Genomic DNA, 21,893 nt, shown 5'->3' with positions numbered 1-21,893 from the left:
TTATGTCATCCTTATTGCTACTTTTTGAGTCATCTAACAATTTAGCATATTACCTTCAAACAGTTTTTAGAAGGTATGTTTTGTGACATGCTAGACTTTGCAGTTGTAATAATTACTAAATTTATTTTATATTTCTTTGCTTCCTTTTTCTACATTGTGAAAATTTTTAAACAGAAGAGTTGAAATAATTTTACAGTGAACACTTCTAAAACTCCCAGCTAGATTCTGCCGTTAGCATTTTACTAAACTTGCTTTTCATGTATCTGTTCATCTTTCTATATATCAGTCCAACTTATTTTTAAGTAGGTTCCACACCCATTCTGGGTCTTGAACTCAAAATCCTGAGATCCAAGAGTTGTGTGCCCTACTGAGTGAGCCAGGTGAATTATGTCCAAAGTCTAGAATGTCCAATTAATTAATTTTTAAAATTTTAGTGACCATATAGTGTAATACTAGTTTCTAGGGTGGAGTTCAGTGATTCATCCCTTACATACGACACCCAGTGCTCATCAGAAGCCCTCTTTAATACCCATCACCCATCTAGCCCATCTCCCACTCACCTCCCTCCATCAATACTCAGTTTGTTCTCTATTGTTAAGAGTCTGTTGTGGTGGGGTGCCTGGTTGGCTCAGTCGATTAAGCGTCTGCCTTCAGCTTGGGTCATGATCCTGGGGTCCTGGTATTAAGCCCCATTGTCGGGCTCCCTGCTCAGCGGGGAGTGTGTTTCTTTCTCTCCCTCCTCTCCTCCCTCCCCTCGTGCTCTTTCTCTCTCTCAAATAAATAAAATCTTAAAAAAAAAAAAAAAGTCTCTTGTGGTTTGGGGGCACCTGGCTGGCTCAGTTGGTTAAGTGTCCGACTCCGGATTTCATCTCAGGTCATGATCTCAGGGTCATGAGATCGAGCCTGGTGTCAGGCTCCAAGCTGGATGTGGAGCCTGCTTAAGATTCTTAAAATTCTCTCTTCCTTCTGCCCCTCTTCCCCCTCTCTTTCTCTCTCCCTCTCAAAAAAAAAAAAAAAAGAAAGTTTCTTATGGTTTCTCTCTCCTTTTCTCTTTTCCCCCTTCCCATATGTTCATCTGTTTTCTTTTTAAATTCCACATGAGTGAGTCAGATGGTATTTACCTTTTTCTGACTTATTTCACATAGCATAATATGCTCTAGCTCCATCCACGTCGTTGCAAATGGCCTCCAATTTATTTTTAAATGCATTTTGAAATTCCTGTGTCTACGTTTTTCATTCTCTTAATGTAACACACAAAGTGAGTATTAATTCAGGATATAGTGGGCTTAATATGTCTTCTCTATGTTAAAAGAATTTAGTTAGAAAATCACCTTTTAGGGGCACCTGGGTAGCTTAGTCGTTAAGCGTCTACCTTCGGCTCAGGTTATGATCCCGGGGTCCTGCAATCGGACCCCACATCGGGCTCCCTGCTCTTTGGGAAGCCTGCTTCTCCCTCTCGCACTCCCCCTGCTTGTGTTCCCTCTCTTGCTGTGTCTCTCTCTGTCAAATAAATAAATAAAATCTTTAAAAAAAAAAAAGAAAGAAAGAAAATCACCTTTTATAACTACCAGTAATAACTGATTGAGACAAGATCTTCAGTGGATGCTAAAGCCATTAGCAGAAAGGTTATTAGGGAACAGGATATTCACAAGCTTTCAAGTATCTCTCCACAGATTACTATTTAATTACTAAGGGAAAAATATATCTTAACAGCGGAAAGACCTGGCACATTGCCTTTGCCAAGTGATTAAGCTTTGTATCAGTAATGGGACAGCCTGACATCATGTGCCTTCAAGTATGATATAGTAGGAGGTATAAAACATCACCTGTATGCTATATTTGCTGGAAATGTGTGGCCTGAATTTTAAAATGAGGCAACACAAGTTCAAGATGTTGTCTATTTTGCAGAACCTAGCCTGGATTCTTCAATGGTCATGTCATGAAGAACAGAAGGGGGCAAATTTCTGGTCCTGACTGGGGTAGACAAAAAAGACAGATGTAACCTTGACAGAATCATGGATTGGAGCACAATAAAAGGGGCACCTGGGTGGCTCAGTCAGTTAAGCATCTGCCTTCAGCATAGGTCATGATCCCAGGGTCCTGGGATCCAGCCCCACGTTGGGCACCCTGCTCAGCAGGGAGCCTACTTCTCCCTCTCCTGCTCCCCCGGCTTGTGCTCTCTCTCGCTCTGTCAAATAAATAAATACAATCTTAAAATAAATCACAATAAAGAACAATTTTGAATAATTGGGAAAGTTTGAGTAAGAAGTATATATTGGATGGAGTTAATCTTGATCTTCTTAGATATGGTAATGCTGTTTTGGTTGTGTAGGAGAACATCTTTGTTCTTGGGAGATGTATCCTGAAGGATTTAGGGATGGATTATCATGATGCCGTCTGCTTGTTTTATGCTGGTTTAGCAAAAAAGGAGATGTGTATGTACATAGAGTGATGGGGAGTAGGTGTGGCAAAATTTTAACAGTTGGTGAATCTAGGTAAGGAGTATTTAGGATTTCATTGTAATATTTGGTCAACATTTCTTTGAAGTTCTAAGAAATAAACCAATAATATAAGAAATGTTCTAAGTGGGGTGCCTGGGTGGCTCAGTCGTTAAGCATCTGCCTTAGGCTCAGGTCATGATCTCAGGGTCCTGGGATCGAGCCCCACATCGGGCTCCCTGCTCAGTGGGGAGCCTGCTCTCCCTCTCCCACTCCCCGTGCTTGTGTTCCCTCTCTCACTGTCTCTCTCTGTCAAATAAATAAATAAAATCTTTAAAAAAAAAAAAATGTTCTAAGTGCTTGAATAAAAAGGTGAAGCTTGCCTTTCTGAAAGATAATTTGGAGTGGGGGGATATTTCATATTTAAGTATATGGTAGATGGTTTCGTTTTTCTGCCCTCTGTAGTCTAAGTCTCAAATAATGTGTCATTTAGGGTATTTGTAGCAAAATCTTCATAAGACCGTGGTTGGTACTAATTTATCTTATTTTTTAGTTTTGTTTAGATTTTATCAAGATACAGCTAGAAGGTAAGCTTTTTTATGTCTTTTTACTCACTAAAGCTTTCTTTACAATAAAACACTTTACAGGAATAAAATATTAAATGATATTCATGGAGTTCATGAAGATGATTAGTTATTACATATATCTTCTTAACAAAGGGCATGTATCTTAATAGTGTAATTTCATTCTGTAACATCATAAAACCTATGTTTAATTTTATAAGTATACTTCATTAGAAACCCCTTCATTTGGAAAAAATGTAGAAGTTTCTTTAAGATAGTTATATTTTTCATTTCCCACTACACTTAATATTTTTAGAGCATAGCAAATATGTGGTTAACTTTAAACTTGTATTTCCTCATCGTTTCCTCCATTCATGATTTTAAGAATTGATTCCTTTTCTAATTCCATTTATTTTCCCCCAGAACCAGAAAATGATCCTGTAGGGATTACTTTAAATACCTCTGATCTAACTAAATGTGAATGGTGTAATGTCCGAAAATTGCCAGTCGTGTTTCTTCAGACAATACCAGCAGTTTATCAAAAGCTGAGCATGCAACTGCAAATGAATATGGAGGATAAAGTTTGGAATGATTCTAAGGGAACAAATAAATTAAAAAGTAAGTTTTGTAGAACACATGATAATAATACATACAGTGCATTGCATAGCAGAGTGTGAATGTGCTTTAATAGATGCCTTAGATGTGTATTATCTATAATCCTTATAGTGATCTTGTAAGATACATAATTATGTGTATTTATATGTATACACACATATATATATTATGTAATATAATTCCCATGTTATAGATGAGGAGAAAAGCCCACAGAATGTGGAATTTCTAAAGATGAAACCCAGGTTTACCCATTTAGAAAGTTTTCAAAATGGGTTAAAACTCAAAAAAGGTTTGCACTCCTTATTTTAACACTATAATCTGAGTAAAATGAAAATTTTGTAATGCACTGGTAGGAGTGCTAAGTATAAATCAACCATATAATTCTGGAATCCTTGAAACAGCCTGAATAGGTAGTTTGCTGGCTCATAGAATAAGTCTTCATCCTCTACAGTAATAGATGTAGTTTTCCAATTTGTTTCCCTTCACCTCTAACATTTATGACATAGCATGACTAATTGTAAAGTAAATACTTTTCAGCAGTAATTGCTTTAGCTTAATGATGAATAAATGATAGCTACTATTAAAGCTGCAAGAATCAGCACATTAGTGAATAGCAGTTTTTGCAGTTAAATTCTCTAGAGATATTAATAGTTCACCTGGCAGTTTCTTATTTGTGTTTGACAAAAATGTTAATTGAAATATATTTAAAATTATATACAGATTCTATGAGATGAAATAGATTAGTTACATCCATGAATAGATTTGTTCTTAAGCTTGCTGCTAGGGTAATGTATTCTGGTTCCTTTTTCTTAATAACTTTTAGGTGACATTGTTAGGTGACACTGTCACTGGTCTTTATTCCAGTATTTATTATATATCCACTGTATACCGAACAGTATTTTGAACATTTACACCAGATTTCTGGTGATATCCTTGGAAAGAACTAGTTGTTACTCTTTTCTAATATCTATTTGCCTATTTTTTTTCTTTTATACTTAAAGTTATATTGATTTCTTTTCAGATTTGGAAGAACAATACATAATTTTAATTTTTCAAAATGGCCTTGATCCTCAGGCAAATATGGTATTTGAAAGTATCATTACTGACATTGGCATAAAGAATAATGTGTCCAATTTTTTTGCAAAAATCCCCTTTGAAGAAGCCAATAGCAGACTTGTTGCCTGTACAAGAACATATGAAGAGAGCATCAAAGGAAGTTGTGTGCAAAAAGAAAACAAAATTAAAAACGTAATTATATTTTTTAGTTTTTAAAATAATGGGTAGCTTTAAAGCAAAATATGTTTCATTATACTGCTCATTTTGGAGTTAGATTTTTTTAAATCCATTTCAGAATTATTTGCTTTTATATGTGATTTGTAAACTATCTTGTGGCAAAACATTAATGGCGGGTTGGTGACTTGTGACATAAATAGTACTTGATATAGGTCTCAGAAGCAGTTTTAGTTCCTTTCCACACTGTATTCTTTTCATCTTTTCTTTTTCTTTCATCCTTTTTTCTCCCCCCCCACTCTGAACATACATGTTCATATACTGCTACATTCAAACTGATTGTTACTTTTTTTTTTTTTTAAAGATTTTATTTATTTTGATGGAGAGAGCAAGCACACAAGCAGGGGTAGTGGCAGTCAGAGGGAGAGGGAGAAGGAGGCTCCCCACCGAGCAGGGAGCCCAATGTGGGACTCAATCCCAGGACCCTGGAGTCATGACCTGAGCCGAAGGCAGACACTTAACTGACTGAGCCACCCAGGAGCCCCCAAATTGATTGTTACTCTTAAATTTGCTAGTGGTTCCCAATGATGCCATTGGCTTCAATACAGATAAAGGAATTTTGGTCCTTGATGTACATTTATAAGTAACATGTGCATACATGGTTGAAAACTTAGGAAACAATACATGCCATTTGATTGTGTCTATCAACATATGTATCCAGTTCTGGAATAACTAATCATATAGTGGGTAACTCTGAAGCCAGCTGAACCAAAAGCTGTGTATTCTTATAACACATAGTACAATGTTAAATAACACAAATTTGTCCCCTAACCCTGCAACTGAATTTAACCGACTTAATTTATTAGAAATACTTAAAATCTTTCAACCTGCCTACAATTTGGAAATAGGGCTATTCAAGGCACAATTTTGGTGAAGTCGAGAGAGGTCTCACAGAGAAGAGGTATTCACACAGTTAGTGGGTTGACAAAAAGAACAGAAGAAAGGGGAACCATTCCCTTTCTTTTGCAGAACTTGCTACAAGAGATTATTAATGAGGAAGAAAAGAGCAACTGAAGCCATAAGGCAGCTGTGATAGAATAAAATTTCAATGCAAGGCTCTTTCTTTAAGGACATCTTCATTCTGGGGAACTGAATTTCGTTGGACTGTGTTCCCTGAGCCTCTGCTCCCATATCCCATGGATTGCCTAGTCATTGAACTTAGGTGGGCCTCCACTCCCAGAATCAAAAACCATTATATCTGTTCTTTGGGTTTACAAATACAATTTAATTTAATAAGGATGATAGAGATCATAGACAAGATACCAGAAAACCATTGTTACAAAAACTGGAAAAGTATCACTGTTCGAGAAACTATACATACAGAGAATGTGGGCCCTAGTTTTGCCTGTTCCTTATTTTTAATTGTTAAAAATCATGTATACTTTTTCATATTTAAAAATTTTTTAAATTGTAAGGTATCCTTGCCTTGTGCTTGCTTTTTTATTGAAAAATTTCCCAATTGATTTTGTAAACTGATAATATCCTTTACCAGGTGTCCCTTGAATCTAAAATACAACTTAAAAACAAGCAAGAATTTCAATTTTTTGATGATGATGAAGAAACTGGAGAGAATCATACCATCTTCATGGGCCCTGTGGAAAAGTGAGAATATTCATTTACATTGCAATGCTCTTAAATTTGTTTTCTGTTTTATTACATTTCAGTTACATACATACACACACGTATATATTTGTTCATTTGCTTGTGGTTTGTTTTTTTTTTTGTTTTTTAATTTGTTTGTTTTATTTTGTTACAGATTGATAGTATATCCACCACCTCCAGCTAAGGGAGGCATCTCTGTTACTAATGAGGATCTGCACTGTCTAAGTGAAGGAGAATTTTTAAATGATGTTATTATAGACTTTTATTTGAAGTAAGTTAATTTTCTACTTTCTTTTAACATATCTTTAACATTCTATAACATATATCTTTGTTTTCTAGAATCAGAACTGTTTGGGTTTTGAATTCCATCACTGCCACTTATTGTGTGACATTTGGGAAATTAATGTCTCTACCTGTGTTTTCTCATTTAAAAAGTGAGAAGAATAATAACGTCTAAAAGGCTATGAGAATTAAATAATACACGTCAAGCATTAGGAAAATACTTGGCACATGCAGCATGTTCATAAATGCTAGCTTATTGTATTGTTACATTACACTGTTTTAAGCCTTTAAAAAATTGTTACTACTCTAATTTAGGTAATAAACTGTTGAGCAAGCACAAAAGTATGATTTTACTTGATATTCATCAAGTGCTAGCTATGTGCCACATACTGTGTTAGAAGTTTATGGTCTTGTAGGGAAACACGAATACGGGATTAAAGATTGACGGAAGTATTAACATGGTATAGACGCAGCAGCAAAAGAATGCTTCATTCTCTTTGGGGGTTGGGAAATATAAGGGACCAAGAAGCTTTCCTGGAAGAGCTTACATCATGACCCAGTATACACATGCATATACATGTATGTGCAGTGTGTTTATACATGTATAAATTTGTATGTGTTTACTGGTTTGTGGTATAAAGTGAGTGTATATATGAAACAAAACAACTATCAGTGTATCCAGCACTTGCCAGTATTTTCTAGTTTATTCAAATGTATTTCATAAAACAATATTTTTTTGAAGAACTGGTTGTTGAAAGCTGCTGGATTGATTTTATAGCCTACTAATGGTTGCAGCTGGCAGTTTGGGAAAAGAGTACATTGTTAAAAAGAGTGAAAGGTTTTGATCAGAGATGTGGTATAATAATTGAGCTTCCTTTTTTTTTAATATAAAGGTTTTTATTTATTTATTAGAGAGAGAGAGCACAAGCAGGGGGAGCAGCAGAGGGAGAGGGAGAAGCAGGCTTCTCACTCCTCACTGAGCAAGGAGCCCGATGGCGGGACTTGATCTCAGGACCCTGGGATCATGACCTGAGCCAAAGGCAGACGCTTAACGACTGAGCCACCCAGGCGTCCCATAATTGAGCTTCCTTAAGATCATTTGACAAGCATGTTCATTGTGGGTGTCTAGATGAGAGATGATTTAAGGAAATTTAATTAAGGTGATAAAAGAAGCCTGATTAACGGGCACTTGGGTGGCTCAGTTGGTTAAGCTTCCAACTCTTGATTTCAGCTCAGGTCTTCATCTCAGGATTGTGAGTTCAAGCCCCACGTTGGACTCCACACTGAGCATGGAGCCTACTTAAAAAAAAAGAAAGCCTGATTAAGGCATTTTAATTGGAATGAAGAGGAAATAAATGTTTTTTAAGAGGTACAGTTCTTTAGCAACTGAATGAATGGATATTAAGAAGGAGAGGAATGGTTGGCAGATAACTCCTAGCTTTCTGACTAGTGAGACCTGCTAAATGATTTTGTCACTGACTGTGAAGCAATGAACAAAAACAGAACGGGTTTGTTTGGGGGTGGGGATGAGTTTGCTTTTAGATGTTTGTGATACAACAAAAGGGACAGGGCCAATAAACAGTTGAGTATATGGCTCTGAAGGTCATTTGAGTTCTGGCCTGGAGACATAAAAAGTTAGGAGGCTTTACTTTGCAAGTGGTAGTTTAATTATGAGAATAGGTAAAATTGCTTAGGTAGAAATACAGAATGAGAAAAAGAGCTATAAGGACAGAATCTGGAGAGTTAGGGAAGAAAGTGATTCTTATGAATAAATTCTGAAGGATTTGAGAGGTAAGAAGAGAAATCCATAGTGGGTTATGTCCTGAAATTGAAGGGAGTTGAAAGCTTTAAAAGAGGATACGTTTAGTTGGGTCAGTACAGCAGAGGTTAAGGCAGATAAGGGCTCAGAATAACTTTAAGGTCACAGTGACCCTGAGCTAATAGGGGTCAGATGTAGACCTGGACTTGTACCCTGGTCCCTGGGGGATAATGAGGTACTCTGTTCTCTCTCTGTCCAGCAGAGGTGTATCAGTGGAGGCCTAGTGGGGAGACTCCCATCCCTCCTTGTAACACAGAGCCCCTCTATCTCTCATAATAGTGGCCTAGTAGAGAACCTGAACTTCCATCCCCACCTGGCAGTAATGAGGTGGAGCCCACTGCACCTACTAGAAGGTGGTACCGGGGAGGCCTCTAAAGCACAAGAATTAAATAAGATCTAGAATCCTGTAACATAATACTCAAAATGCCCATATTTCAATCGAAAATTACTTCTCTCACTAACAAGCAGAGAGATCTCAAATGGAACGAGAAAATATAATGTAAATAGTCAACACCAAGATGGCACAGATATTAGAATTATTAGAATTGTTAGAATTAGAATTATTAGAATTAGAATTATGACAGATTTTAAAGCATCCATTATAAAAATTCTTCAGGGAAAAATTGTGAACATATGTGAAACTTATGAAAAAATAGATATAAACAAGAAAGAAACGGAAATTTTAGAACTGAAACTATAATAACAAATAAAAGCTTTTATAGGCTCAACAGCAAAATGGAGAGGACAGAGGAAAGAGTCAGTGACCTAGAAGATAGAACATATCACCAACTACATCCTATTTATTTATTTATTTATTTATTTTATTTACTTTAGTTTTTTTATTTATTCATTCGAGACACAGAGAGAGAGAGAACATGAGCAGGGGCAGAAGCAGAGGGAGGGGGAGAAGCAGGCTCCCCACTGAGCAGGGAGCCCGATGCGGGGCTGTCCCAGGACCCTGGGATCATGACCTGAGCCAAAGGCAGACACTTAACCATCTGAGCCACCCAGGCGCCCTTATCTATCTATCTATCTATATCTATCTATCTATCTATCTATCTATCTACCTATCTATCTATCTATCTATCTATCTATCTATTTTTAAGATTTATTTATGTATTTGAGGTGGGGAGTGGCAAGGAGAGAGGGAGAGGGAAAAAGAGAATCTTAAATGGACTCCCCACTGAGCACGGAGCCTAAGGTAGAGCTCCATCTCCCGACCCTGAGATAATGCCCTGAGCCTAAATCAGGAGTCAGACGCTGAACTGACTGAGCCACCGAGGCAACCCTAATTACATTCAATTTAAATGCACTATTTATATCTCAATTAGAAGACCAAGATCGGCAGAGTAGTGGACTAATTAAATACCATAGCCCAACTATGTCCTGTCTTCAAAGATAATAATATATGTAAGTTGAAAATAAAAGGACAATAAAAGATACTAAACAAATATTAAAGCAAGAGTTAACTATATTATTATCAGAAAAATAAAAAACAATTACCTGGGCTAGAAAGGGACACCATACAATAAGTGAATCCACCAAGAAGACTTAGCAATCCTAAATGGGTATGTACCATACAACAGAGTTACAAAATATGTGAAACAAAAATGAACTGATCTAAAAAGAGAAACAGACAAATCCACAAATACAGCTGGAGACTACAGTTCCCCTCTCTCAACAATTTTTAGAAAAACTAAACAAAATCGACAAGGTCAACATCTTCAACCAACAGGATATACTTCACGTCAGGGGTGACTTTATATTCTGTTTATGTTAACTATATCCTATTTTCAAAGGCATTTTCCTTTTGAAGATTTGATAGTAGTGGAATATGTTTCAGTAAATTATAAAATGTATTATAGATTTGCTAGCAAGAGAAACTGCCCTAGATTTTAAATGCTTAACTTTGCAGATGTTAGACTTCTCTGAGACCTAACAAACACATTCAAGAATAAGTTAAAAAAAAAAAAAAAAAAAGAGTTCAAAATTCTTCATAGCTAAGACAAAAGATGTTATCTCCTACAAATGGCCAACAAGTGTATGAAAGAATTTTCAGTATTATTCATCAGGGAAATACAAGTCAAACCCACAAAAAGTTATCACCATTTGGATGGCTACTATCAAAAAAAAGTAAGAAAAGAATATAAGTGTTGCTGAGAATGTGGGTAAATTGGATTCCTTGTGCACTGCTGGTGGGAATATAAAATGGTACAGCCACTAAGGGAAACAGTATAGTGGCTCCTCAAAAATTAAAAATAGAACTACCCTACGATCCAGCAATTCTACTTCTGGGTATATATCCAAAAGAATTGAAAAGTATGGTCTCAAAGAGATACTTGCACATCTGTGCTCGTAGTAGCCAAGAGGTGGAAGCAACTCACATGTCCATTGATGGATGAGTGGATAAACAAAATGTGGTATATAGATACAGAGGAATATTACTCAGTTTTAAAAAGAAAGGAAATCTGTCACATGCTACAAGATGGATGAATCTGGAAGACATTACGCAAAGTGAAATAAGCCAGTCACAAAAACAAGTAGTGTATGATTCCACTTATATTAGGTGTCTGAAATAGTCATATTCATAGAAAAAGAAAATAAATGGTGGTTATCAAAAGCTGAAGGGTGGGGGAAAAAGGAATTGTTTAATGAGTATAGAGTTTCTGTTTTGCAAGATGAAGTTCTGGAGATCTGTTTCACAACCATGTGAGTATACTTAACACTACTGAACGGTACACTTTTAAAAATGGTTAAGATTGGGGGGGCCCCTCACTGGCTCAGGTGGTGGAGCATGCAACTCTTGATCTTGGGGTTGTGAGTTCGAGCCCCACATTGGGTGTAGAGATTATTTAAAAATATTTTTTCAAAAGATGTTTAAGATTGGGAGTGCTTGGCTGTCCCAGTCAGTGGAGCATGTGTCTTGGCCTCAGGGTTGTGGGTTCGAGCCCCACTTTGGGTGTAGAGATTAATTTAAAAATAAAATCTTTTTAAAAAATGGTTAAGATTGTAAATTTGCTGTTATTCATTTTTATCATAATTTTTAAAAAATATTATCTCTTAATTCTAATGTATACTACCTTAAGAAACCAAGCAAAAAGTCTTGAGTGTGCAGAACAGTACCACTGTTGTTGGATGAAGTGTTGTTCTGTGAACGTCAGTTTGGTCAAGTTGTTTGGTAGTGCTCTTTGGGTCATCTTTGTCCTTACTGATTTTATGCCTACTTGTTTTACCAGTTATTGAGAAGGTTATATATATACCAAGTATGTGTGTGTATGTATATATACACTTGGATCTCCAAGTATAATAATGGATTTGTCTGTTTTTCCTTTCAAATTCATTTTGCCTTATGTATTTTAGATATTTGTTGTTAGGTACATACAAGTTTATGTTTCTTGGAGAATCAACCCTTTGTCATTTGTAATGTCCCTCTATATCCTTGATAATGTCCTTGTTCTTAAGCCTACTTTGTTCAAAATGAATATAGTTACTCCAGCTTTCTGTTGGTTTTTGTTTGCATGGTATGTATTTTTCATCCCTTTACTTTTAATTTATTTTTTTTTAATAGTTTTTGGTTTTGAAAGCATATAGTTGGATCTGAAAAATAAGTTGAATGCCTGTGTTTTGTTTACATTGTAGCTTATTGTATTTCATACTTAAATCTTTACTTTTTACACTGAGATAGAGATTTTATAGTATTTGTGTATACTCTTGAAATTCTTTATCTGTGTATACTCCTGAAATTCTTTACATTTTCAGGAGGCCCCTTAACATTTTATAGTAGCACTTTAAAACTACATTAAAGTTACATTATCTAAAAGCTCTACGTTTTCTGATGCAAATCAGTATTCCAAATAAAAAAGGAAACCTAACAAAATGCATGGTTTTTAAAAAATCTGTTTATGGGGTACCTGGATGGCTTAATTGGTTAAGCATCTGACTCTTTTTTTTTTTTTTTTAAAGATTTTATTTATTTATTTGACAGAGAGAGACACAGCGAGAGAGGGAATACAAGCAGGGGGAGTGGGAGAGGGAGAAGCAGGCTTCCCGCTGAGCAGGGAGCCCGATGGGGGGCTCGATCCCAGGACCTGGAATCATGACCTGAGCCGAAGGCAGACGCTTAACAACTGAGCCACCCAGGCGCCCCAGCATCTGACTCTTGATTTCAGCTCAGGTCATGATCTCGGGGTCCTGGGATTGAGCCCCACATCACACGCCCCACTCAGCAGAGAGTCTGCTTAAGGATTCTCTCTCTCTCTCTCTCTCTCTCTCTCTCTGCCCCTACCCCTGCTTGCACTTTAGTGCTTTCTCTCTCTCTAAAATAAAATAAATCTTTAAAAAAATAAAAATCTGTTTGTCTCATGACATGCTTAGAAGTTAATTAAAAAGAAACTTTTTTCTTAAACTTCTACCAGACTGCTCATTCTTTTCCATTTCTAACTCTACAAGTAGGAAACAAACTTTTTTTCACAGTGACTTTTTTTTTTCTTAACATACAGTGTTGTGTTAGTTTCAGGTGTATAATGGTACAGTGGTTCAACAGTTCTGTACATTACTCAGTGCTCATCAAGATAAATGTACTCTTAATCCCAGTTATCTAGTTCATCTATCCCCCCACCCATTTCTCTGGCAACCACCAGTTCTCTGTTTTTAACAGTCCGGGAGGGGGATTGCCTCTTTTTTTCATTGTTTGTCTTGTTTCTTAAATGCCACACATGAGTGAAATCATATGATATTTGTCTTTCTCTGACTTATTTTACTTAGCATATACCCTCTAGGTCCACCCATCTTGTTGCAAATGGCGAGATATCATTCTTTTTGGTGGCTCAGTAATAATCCAGTGTGTGTGTGTGTGTGTGTGTGTACACACCACATTTTTATCCATTCATATATGGATAAACATTTGGATTGCTGCCACCTCTTTGCTATTGTAGTTAATGCTGTGATAAATATAGGGGTGCATATGTTTTTCAAATTGGTGTTTTCATTTTCTTTGGAAAAATACTCAGTAGTGGAATTACTGGATCATAGAGTATTCATTCTATTTTTTAATTTTTGAGGCACTTCCTACTGTTCTTCCACAGTGGCTGCACCAGCTTGCATTCTCACCAACAGTGCATGAAGGTTCCTTTTTCCTCCACATTTTCACCAATACTTGTTATTTCTTGTATTTTTTTATTTTATCATTCTGTCAGGTATTTTTGTGGTTTTTGATTTGCATTTTCCTGATGATTAATGATGTTGAACATCTTTTCATGTGTCTGTTGGCCATCTGTATGTCTTTGGGAAAATGTCTATTGATGTCTTCTCCCCATTGTTAATTGATTTGGTGGTGGTGGTTGTTGTTTTCTTTTTCTTTTTCATGTTGAGTTCTTTATATATTTTGGATATTAACCCCTTATTGGATATATCATTTGCAGATATGATATCTTCTCCCATTTAGTAGGTTGCTTTTTTATTTTGTTGGTTTCCTTCACTTTTTATTTTGGTGTAGTCCCAGTAGTTTAATTTTACTTTTGTTTCCCTTGCCTGAAGAGTCATATCTAGAAAAATGTTTCTACGCTGGTCAGAGAAATTACTGCTTATGTTTTCTTCTAGAATTTTTATGGTTTCGGGTCTCGCATTTAGATCTTTAATCTATTTTGAGTTTATTTTTGTGTGTGGTATAAGAAAGTGGTCCAGTTTTATACTTTTGCATGTAGCCATCCAGTTTTCCTAACATCCTTTGTTGAAAAGACTGTTTTTCCCAGTGTATATTCTTGCTTCCTTTATTGTAGATTAATTGACCATATAAGTGTGGGTTTATTTCTGGGCTCTCTATTCTGTTCCATTGATCCATGTGTTCATTTTTGTGCCAGTGCCATACTGTTTTGATTACTACCACTTTATAGTATTTCTGGAATTTGAGATTGTGTTACCTCCAGCTTTGTTCTTCTTTCTCAAGATTGCTATTCTGGGTCTTTTGTGGTTCCATACAAATTTTAGTATTATTTGTTCTAATTCTGTAAAAAATATTGGTATTTTGATAGGGATTGTATTAAATCTGTAGATTGCTTTGGGTAGTATAGACTTTAACAGTATTGGTTCTCCCAATCCATGAGCATGGAATATCCATTTGTTTGCATCATCTTCAGTTTCTTTCATCAGTGTTATATAGCTTTCAGAGTATGCTTCTTTCATTTCTTTGGTAAAAGATATTCATAGGTAATTTATTAATTTTTCTTTCTCCTACGTCATTATTAGTGTATAATCAATAGATTTCTGTAGTTAAACTCGTCCCTGTGACTTTACTGAATTCATTTATTGGTTCTAGCAGTTTTTTGGTAGTCATTTTTTTCTTTCTTAGTGATGGAAGGAGAATGGGGGGGCTACAGGGAGATAGAGAATCTTAAGCAGGCTCCATGCCCAGCACAGAGCCCGATGTGGGCTCAATCTCATGACCCTGAGATCATGACCTGAGCCAAAATCAAGAGTTGGACGCTCAACCAACTGAACCACTGAGGTGACCCTTTCTGGTGGAGTCTTTAGAATTTGTATAGAGTATCATGTCATCTGCAAATAGTGAAAGTTTTACTTCTTCCTTACTAATGTGGCTGCTTTTTTATTCTTTTTCTTGTCTGATTGCTGTGGGTAGGACTTCTAGTACTATAGTAAATAAAAGTTTTGAGAGTGACCATCCTTGTTCTGTTCCTGATCTTAGAGGAAAAGTTATGTTTTCACCATTGAATATGATGTTAACTGTGGGTTTTTCATATATGGCCTTTATTATGTTGAGGTATGTTCCCTCTAAACTTTGTTGAAAGTTTTTGTCATGAACGGATGTTGTACTTTGTCCTATGTTTTTTCTGCATCTATTGACATCATCTGGTTTTTATCCTTTCCCTTGTTTTTTTTTTTTTTTTTTTTTATCCTTTCCCTTGTTAATGTAATGTATCATGTTGATTGATTTGTGAATATTAAACCACCCTTGTATCCCAGGAATAAATCCAAATTGATAATGATGAATGATTTTTTTTAATGTATCATTGGACTTGGTTTGTAAATATTTTGTTGAGGACTTTTGCATCTATGTTCATTAGAGGTACTGGCCCGTAGTTCTGTTTTTTTTTGTAGTGTTTTTATCTGGTTTTGGTATCAGGGTAATGCTGACCTTGTAGAATGAATTTGGAAGGTTTACTTTCTCTTCTATTTTTTGAAACAGTTTGAGTAGAACAGTTACCAACTTTTCTTTAAAGTTTTAGAAGAATTCACCAGTGAAGCCATCCAGTCCCAGATGTTTATTTGTTGGGAGTTTTTTGATTACTGATTCAATTTTATTCCTGGTAGTCAGTCTGTTCTAATTTTCTATTTCTTCTTGCTTCAGTTTTAGAAGGTTGTATATTTCTAGGTTGTCTAATTTGTTGACATAGAATTTTTCATAATATTCTCATAATTTTCTGTATTCCTCTGGTGGTTTTTATTTCTCCTTCATTTTTTTATTTTATTTTATTTATTTGAGTCTTCAAGATCAGATCTTGCAAATCATAGTTTTACTCTCAAGCATCACTTTTCATTCATTGAAAATAATCTATTAGTTACCATTGCCTAGAATATGAAGTAAATCTTGCTAATAAAGTCTTTCAGGTGTAAGAAAGGTTGATGTTGGCTAAATAGATATTTGATCACTGACTGTTTTTAGTATAAACTGTTAAATTCATTATATTTGGATTTTTTTTATAAAATAGATATTTGGTGCTTGAAAAACTGAAGAAAGAAGAAGCTGACCGAATTCATGTATTCAGTTCTTTTTTCTATAAACGCCTTAATCAGAGAGAAAGAAGAAATCTTCACGAAACAACTAATCTATCGTAAGTCAAGCTCTGAAAATATTTAACAGATGTAGTAAGTCACTCAAGTTTAATTTAATAAAAGATGCACTTGTATTGAGGTAACATCTTGTAATTCTATTGTCAGTTAGCAAAATTAATATAATTCATAATACTCTAAAGCCTCAAGAATATCTGGAATTCATAAAGGTTTTTGGTCCAATATCTAAATCAGTATTCCCCAAAATGTGCCTGACAATTAAAAAAAAATTACTTGGATACTTATTAAGTACAGATTGCTCTGTTTTACCCTAGATGTTCTATTCCTAATACTTTAGAGAGGAACCTGTGACTCTGTACTTTTAATAAGTTCTTTGGATAATTCTGCTCCAACAAGTTAAGGAAATACTGTTCTACATATTAGGCTTGAATCAGTTTGTTTTTAATTCCGCTCCATATAGTGATTTCATCCAGCCCTAATTTGCGCTGATAATTGGTCAAAAGATACATACAGAATGCCGTAAGGGCTGTCAATTGTCTTGAATTGATGGCTATTGTGCATAATATAAATAATAATATATATTTTTTAAGATTTTATTTATTTATTTGACAGAGAGAAACAGAGCAAGAGAGGGAGCATAAGCAGGGGGAGTGGGAGAGGGAGAAGCAGGCTTCCCATCGAGCAGGGAGCCCAATGTGGGGCTCGATCCCAGGACCCTGGGATCCAAAGGCAGACGCTTAACAACTGAGCCACCCAGGCGCCCCAGTATAAATAATATTTTATACTGTTTCAGTGATTCCTAATTTTACATCTTAGAGTCGATGATAGTGATTGGTTTGACCAATGTTCATAGTCTATTTTATTTCATCTTTTGTAATGCTCATTTTTCCTGCTGTCTTCTCCTCAGTCATTATAGGTCATGGTCTGATACATTTCTCAATATAGTTGCTAATATGCAGTTATAAAAATAGTAGCACTGGTTCACTTAGTAAGTAGTAGCAGGAACTAAATAATTCTTTCTTGCAGATTCAGTGATGTCCGGTTTCACACCTTCCTAGCTCCGTCTGAGATGATCTATTTTCTTTCCCCAACTTGTTAAATCATCTTATACAACTGCTTTGTTAACATCTTAGTCTTTATAATTTATAAATGGCTGCATATAAGCTGAAGCACTAAAAACATTTCAGAAAGTGATAGTTTATCTCTTTTCTTATAGAATACAGCAAAAGCGACATGGGAGAGTAAAAACATGGACCCGGCATGTAGATATTTTTGAGAAGGATTTTATTTTTGTACCCCTTAATGAAGCGTGAGTAATAATTTTCTTTATGTAAATGTGAAGGCTATTTTTAGAAAATGTGTTTATGAGTTGAAGAATTCATTCATTTTTAAACTTCTTTCTGAAATTTGTTATATATGTCTATATTTATGCTGCTTATTTTATGAAAATTGATACAGTTTTTAGTGAATCATGTAAGATGTTGAATTTTATAAATACTAGCAAGAGATCTTTCTAATTTTGTTTTACTCATCAGTATAGAATAATGTCATTTTTAAAAAGTGGTGCTATAGTCTACCAAACATCCTACAGAACAGATTTTTTTATACAGAATGATGACTAGGTCACATAGATTTTGAATCTTTAGAAAACACTTTGGCTCTTAACCAAAAGAAGAAAAGATGGCTAAATTTATGTCATATACTCAAATTAAAAACCATGCTGACTACTTTAAGCTATTTTCTAGGTAAATGGAGGTGGTTAAATATTTTGTGTTCTCCCACAGTGACTAGAGAGGCATTGATGTGTAGGATAGTATTATTACACAGTTTAGACTTGAGAGATTTTATATTTCATTTTTCTGTTTTCCTATGCCTTCCAGCCAAAAACTCCCAGGAATACACCTGTAGTTGGACAACTTGGGTTTATTACTTACATCAAGGGAGAACACACACCATGGGCAACCATGGAGCCTCTCAGTAAAAGTGTGTTTGAAAGCGCCTGTAATAGAATTTGGGCTTTGGTTTGGTAATCAGGGGAGGATGTAAGGAAGCAGTTGTTTGCTTGGGTAAAGAAGTAGCATTTACCCATTTAGCAAAAAAGGGGAATATTTGGCATTTTTTTGGTTGCATTTTGATCTTGTTTGTCTCTGCTTAGACAAATTGAGAAATGTCCTTGCTTTGTCTCAGTTTATCATGGTTGCAGAGTATGTTTGTCTGGGATTGGTATTCTGTAAGATTGTTTATGTCTAATAAGCCTAGCTGTGCCAGGCTAGCTTCTGAATATGCTCTTTTTTTTTCCTTACTATGAAAAACAGATTCAATAGTATAATCAAATTCTGTTTATTTCAAATCATACGTTAGGGTGCCTGGGTGGCTCAGTTGGTTGGGCAACTGCCTTTGGCTCAGGTAATGATCCTGGAGTCCGAGTATCGAGTCCTGCATCAGGCTGCCTGCTTGGTGGGGAGTCTGCTTCTCCCTCTGACCCTTCCCCCTCTCATGCACTCTCTCTCTAAATCTCTCTCTCTCTCAAATAAATAAATAAATAATAATAAAAAAAATCATACGTTAATCGTAAGACCTGTGCTCTCTAATGAACCCAGCCAAAGATAGGTAGGCTAGGTCAAAACACTGGTTATAGCTATAAAGCCTAACTTTTTTTTTTTCTTTAAGATTTTTTTTTATTTATTCATTTGAGACACAGAGATACAGAGAGAGAGAGAGAGAAAGCATGAGCAGGGAGAGAGGCAGAGGGAGAGGGAGAAGCATGCTCCTCACTGAGCCAGGAGCCCGATGTGGGGCTCGATCCCAGGACCCTGGGATCATGACCTGAGCTGAAGGCAGGCGCTTAACCATCTGAGCCACCCAGGCGCCCCAAGCCTAACTTCGTCAGAGCTATATATTTAAGTCAAACATAGTGTCATAATTGAAAACCAAGTGTAAAACTAATTCTTGATTTCTTCATTATCCTCAAAAATAAGGTTTCTTGACAGTAATTTGTCATAAAGACTAACATGTGAGCTGCTTGCTTAGGTGAAAGAGAAGATACACATAGAGAGCTATTTGTCAGAAATGAATTATAAAAATTTAAGGTACAGACTTTAGCAATAGAGGCACATTCCTCTTAGTGTATCTGCGGTGGATTAAAGCTATGATTAATCCTTCTAGTTACCTTGGTGAAAGATAAAGAATGAACAAAGATGTAGAGTCAGTAAAGAATTCTGCAAAAGAACTATGCCCCTAGTAGATGAAGAATAGCCTCCAAATCCTGAGGGTTCGTTTTGTTTTGTTTTTGAAGAGCTAAAGCCACAAATAGTTCTGTTCGCTAATTATTTTAGATAGGCTGCTGTGTTTTTGCTGTTTTATTTTTAATTTTCTTGGTAGTGGTAGTTTCTTAAACTTTAAAGTTTATAAGCTATTTGTTAAAAATTGATAAGGAAAAAATGTCAACATTTAGATCCAGTCGATCTTAAGTGAAATTACTTGTTTTAGTCTCTTCTCTCACTGGTCGTTTAAGGTCAATGTGTAGCTGCTATTAAGAGGGATCATAAAAGCAAAATCCTGTCGCTTAGAGGTTGAAAATAACCTCAGTTATATCTAATTCAGGTTTCTCCTTTCGGCTAGGTAAAGAAAGAATTTTTCTTAGTTTTTAGGTGTCTAACAGAAAATTTATGCCTTGTACATATTAGTCATAGCTAAGAAATGTTAAAAACTGTGATAGACTTTGGTTATACATTTAGATTGAGAACTGCTATATTATACCGTATTAATCAATTTTTAAAACATATTTCTTCACATTTAACTTTTTTTGACATTGAGCTGTGACTTACAGTCAGCCAAATCTTGGAATATAGTGAGAAAGATGGTGTGTTGCTCTTTCTACTACCCTAGTCTGACCTAAGTCCATAGGATAGTGAGGGTTAATAAAGAACAAAAGAGAAGGATTCCTCCATCTTGCCTTAAAAATACTGAGGATGAAGCCAGGCTCTGTCACCCTTGGTTTGTGCTATCTGATGAAGAGACAATTAGTGTTTCTTCATACTACCTTGGAGGAATTTAACATTTTGTAAAAGTGAGAATATAGAATAACTTTTGTTCATATCAAGCTAATGCATTTTTTCACTCCTCAAGCACCTATTGAATACCCTATTATATGACAAACACTGTACTCAGCTAATAAGTTCTCTGACATCTGTAGCCTGTTCATTGTATCCTAGCATACAACACTGTCTAGGAAATAGTAAGCCCCTAATAAAATCCCTCATTAGATTAATGAATATTAGCCAATGTTAGCTGTACAGCTTTTTACTCGTAGCTTCTAACCTATTATTGGAAACCATGATACCTGAATTTAGCTATATCAGGAGCACCCACCTGATAGCTGGAACTCTACTAATACTAAAGTTTTATAATGATGCTTAAATAGATACGTTATTTCATTTTAGTGGTATATACATCTCAATAAGCATAAGACAAAGAATTATTTAATATTTTCAACATTAAGCAATGCCTAACCTTATTCTTAAGAAAAACAGACATGGGGTAAAAGTTTTTTTAAAAGCTATATTATATGCAATATTTAGAAAAATGCTTAAAATTATACAGTCCATTTAGACTTCTGAAAACATTTTAGTCTTGAGGCTAGTTTTCTATTCTTTGACATAAATAGGTCAAGGGGAAGGTTAATGAGAATGGTGAATTACAGTGATCTAATTTATATTTTCTTAAATTGTCTAAAAATAAGAATGAATTTTTCATTCAAAAAGCAATAAAGTTTCAAAGGATGTTTGCAAAAGTGAATGCAGGCTACATAATTCTAAAAAAATTATGTTGTTTTTGAATAGACATTATATTCTATTAATGATCATATAAACAAGTGGATTCATTTGAGAATTGAAAAAATTGGGTGTTCTTAAGAAATTTGTTGACAGAAGCTTTAGAAAAAATATTTCAATTGATATTTATTGCCAAATATAATAAACTCTCTTAATAATATATTCAGTAGTTTCATTTGTTTTTTACAGTGCACACTGGTTTTTGGCTGTTGTTTGTTTCCCTGGTTTGGAAAAACCAAAGTATGAACCTAATCCTCATTACCATGAAAATACAGTCATGCAAAAATGTTCAGCTGTAGAGGACAGTTGTATTTCTTCTCCTTCAGCCAGTGAAATGGACAGTTGTTCACAAAACTCTTCTGCCAAGCCTGTAATTAAGAAGATGCTAAACAGAAAACATTGCGTAGCTGGAATTGATCCAAGTGCCGAACAAGAAGAAAGTGACCCTCATTATCGGAGAAACATAGGCAGCGTGAAATGTAGTCTGAAAAAAATAAATCATACTGCAAGTGAAAATGAAGAATCAAATAAAGGAGAATCTACATGCCAGAAAGTTGTTGATAGGACTAAAAGTGAAAATGGCCTACAGAATGAATATTTAAGTTCTATGCACCATACAGGTACGTTTCTAAATGTTTTGAAAGAA

The 21,893-nt window shown here is 35.4% G+C and overlaps 1 protein-coding gene across 8 annotated transcripts in view; it reads left to right on the top strand.

The window, feature by feature from the left end:
• The window catches only part of SENP6 (SUMO specific peptidase 6), a 115,875-nt gene that overhangs the window by 80,635 nt on the left and 13,347 nt on the right, over positions 1–21,893 (top strand). For all 8 annotated transcript variants that reach the window (XM_032409434.1, XM_032409430.1, XM_032409427.1 and 5 more), the window contains 8 exons: positions 2,992–3,025; positions 3,425–3,619; positions 4,638–4,864; positions 6,399–6,508; positions 6,663–6,779; positions 16,334–16,456; positions 17,632–17,724; positions 21,437–21,867. In XM_032409434.1, coding sequence (XP_032265325.1) covers positions 2,992–3,025; positions 3,425–3,619; positions 4,638–4,864; positions 6,399–6,508; positions 6,663–6,779; positions 16,334–16,456; positions 17,632–17,724; positions 21,437–21,867 — 1,330 coding nt within the window. The remainder of the gene's footprint in view (positions 1–2,991; positions 3,026–3,424; positions 3,620–4,637; positions 4,865–6,398; positions 6,509–6,662; positions 6,780–16,333; positions 16,457–17,631; positions 17,725–21,436; positions 21,868–21,893) is intronic.

The sequence above is a fragment of the Phoca vitulina genome, unplaced genomic scaffold (genome assembly GCF_004348235.1).
Source record: "Phoca vitulina isolate PV1807 unplaced genomic scaffold, GSC_HSeal_1.0 scaffold11, whole genome shotgun sequence".
Taxonomy (NCBI): domain Eukaryota; kingdom Metazoa; phylum Chordata; class Mammalia; order Carnivora; family Phocidae; genus Phoca; species Phoca vitulina.
Note: the sequence above shows the minus strand (reverse complement) of the source record. Positions and strands in the feature narration are given on the sequence as shown.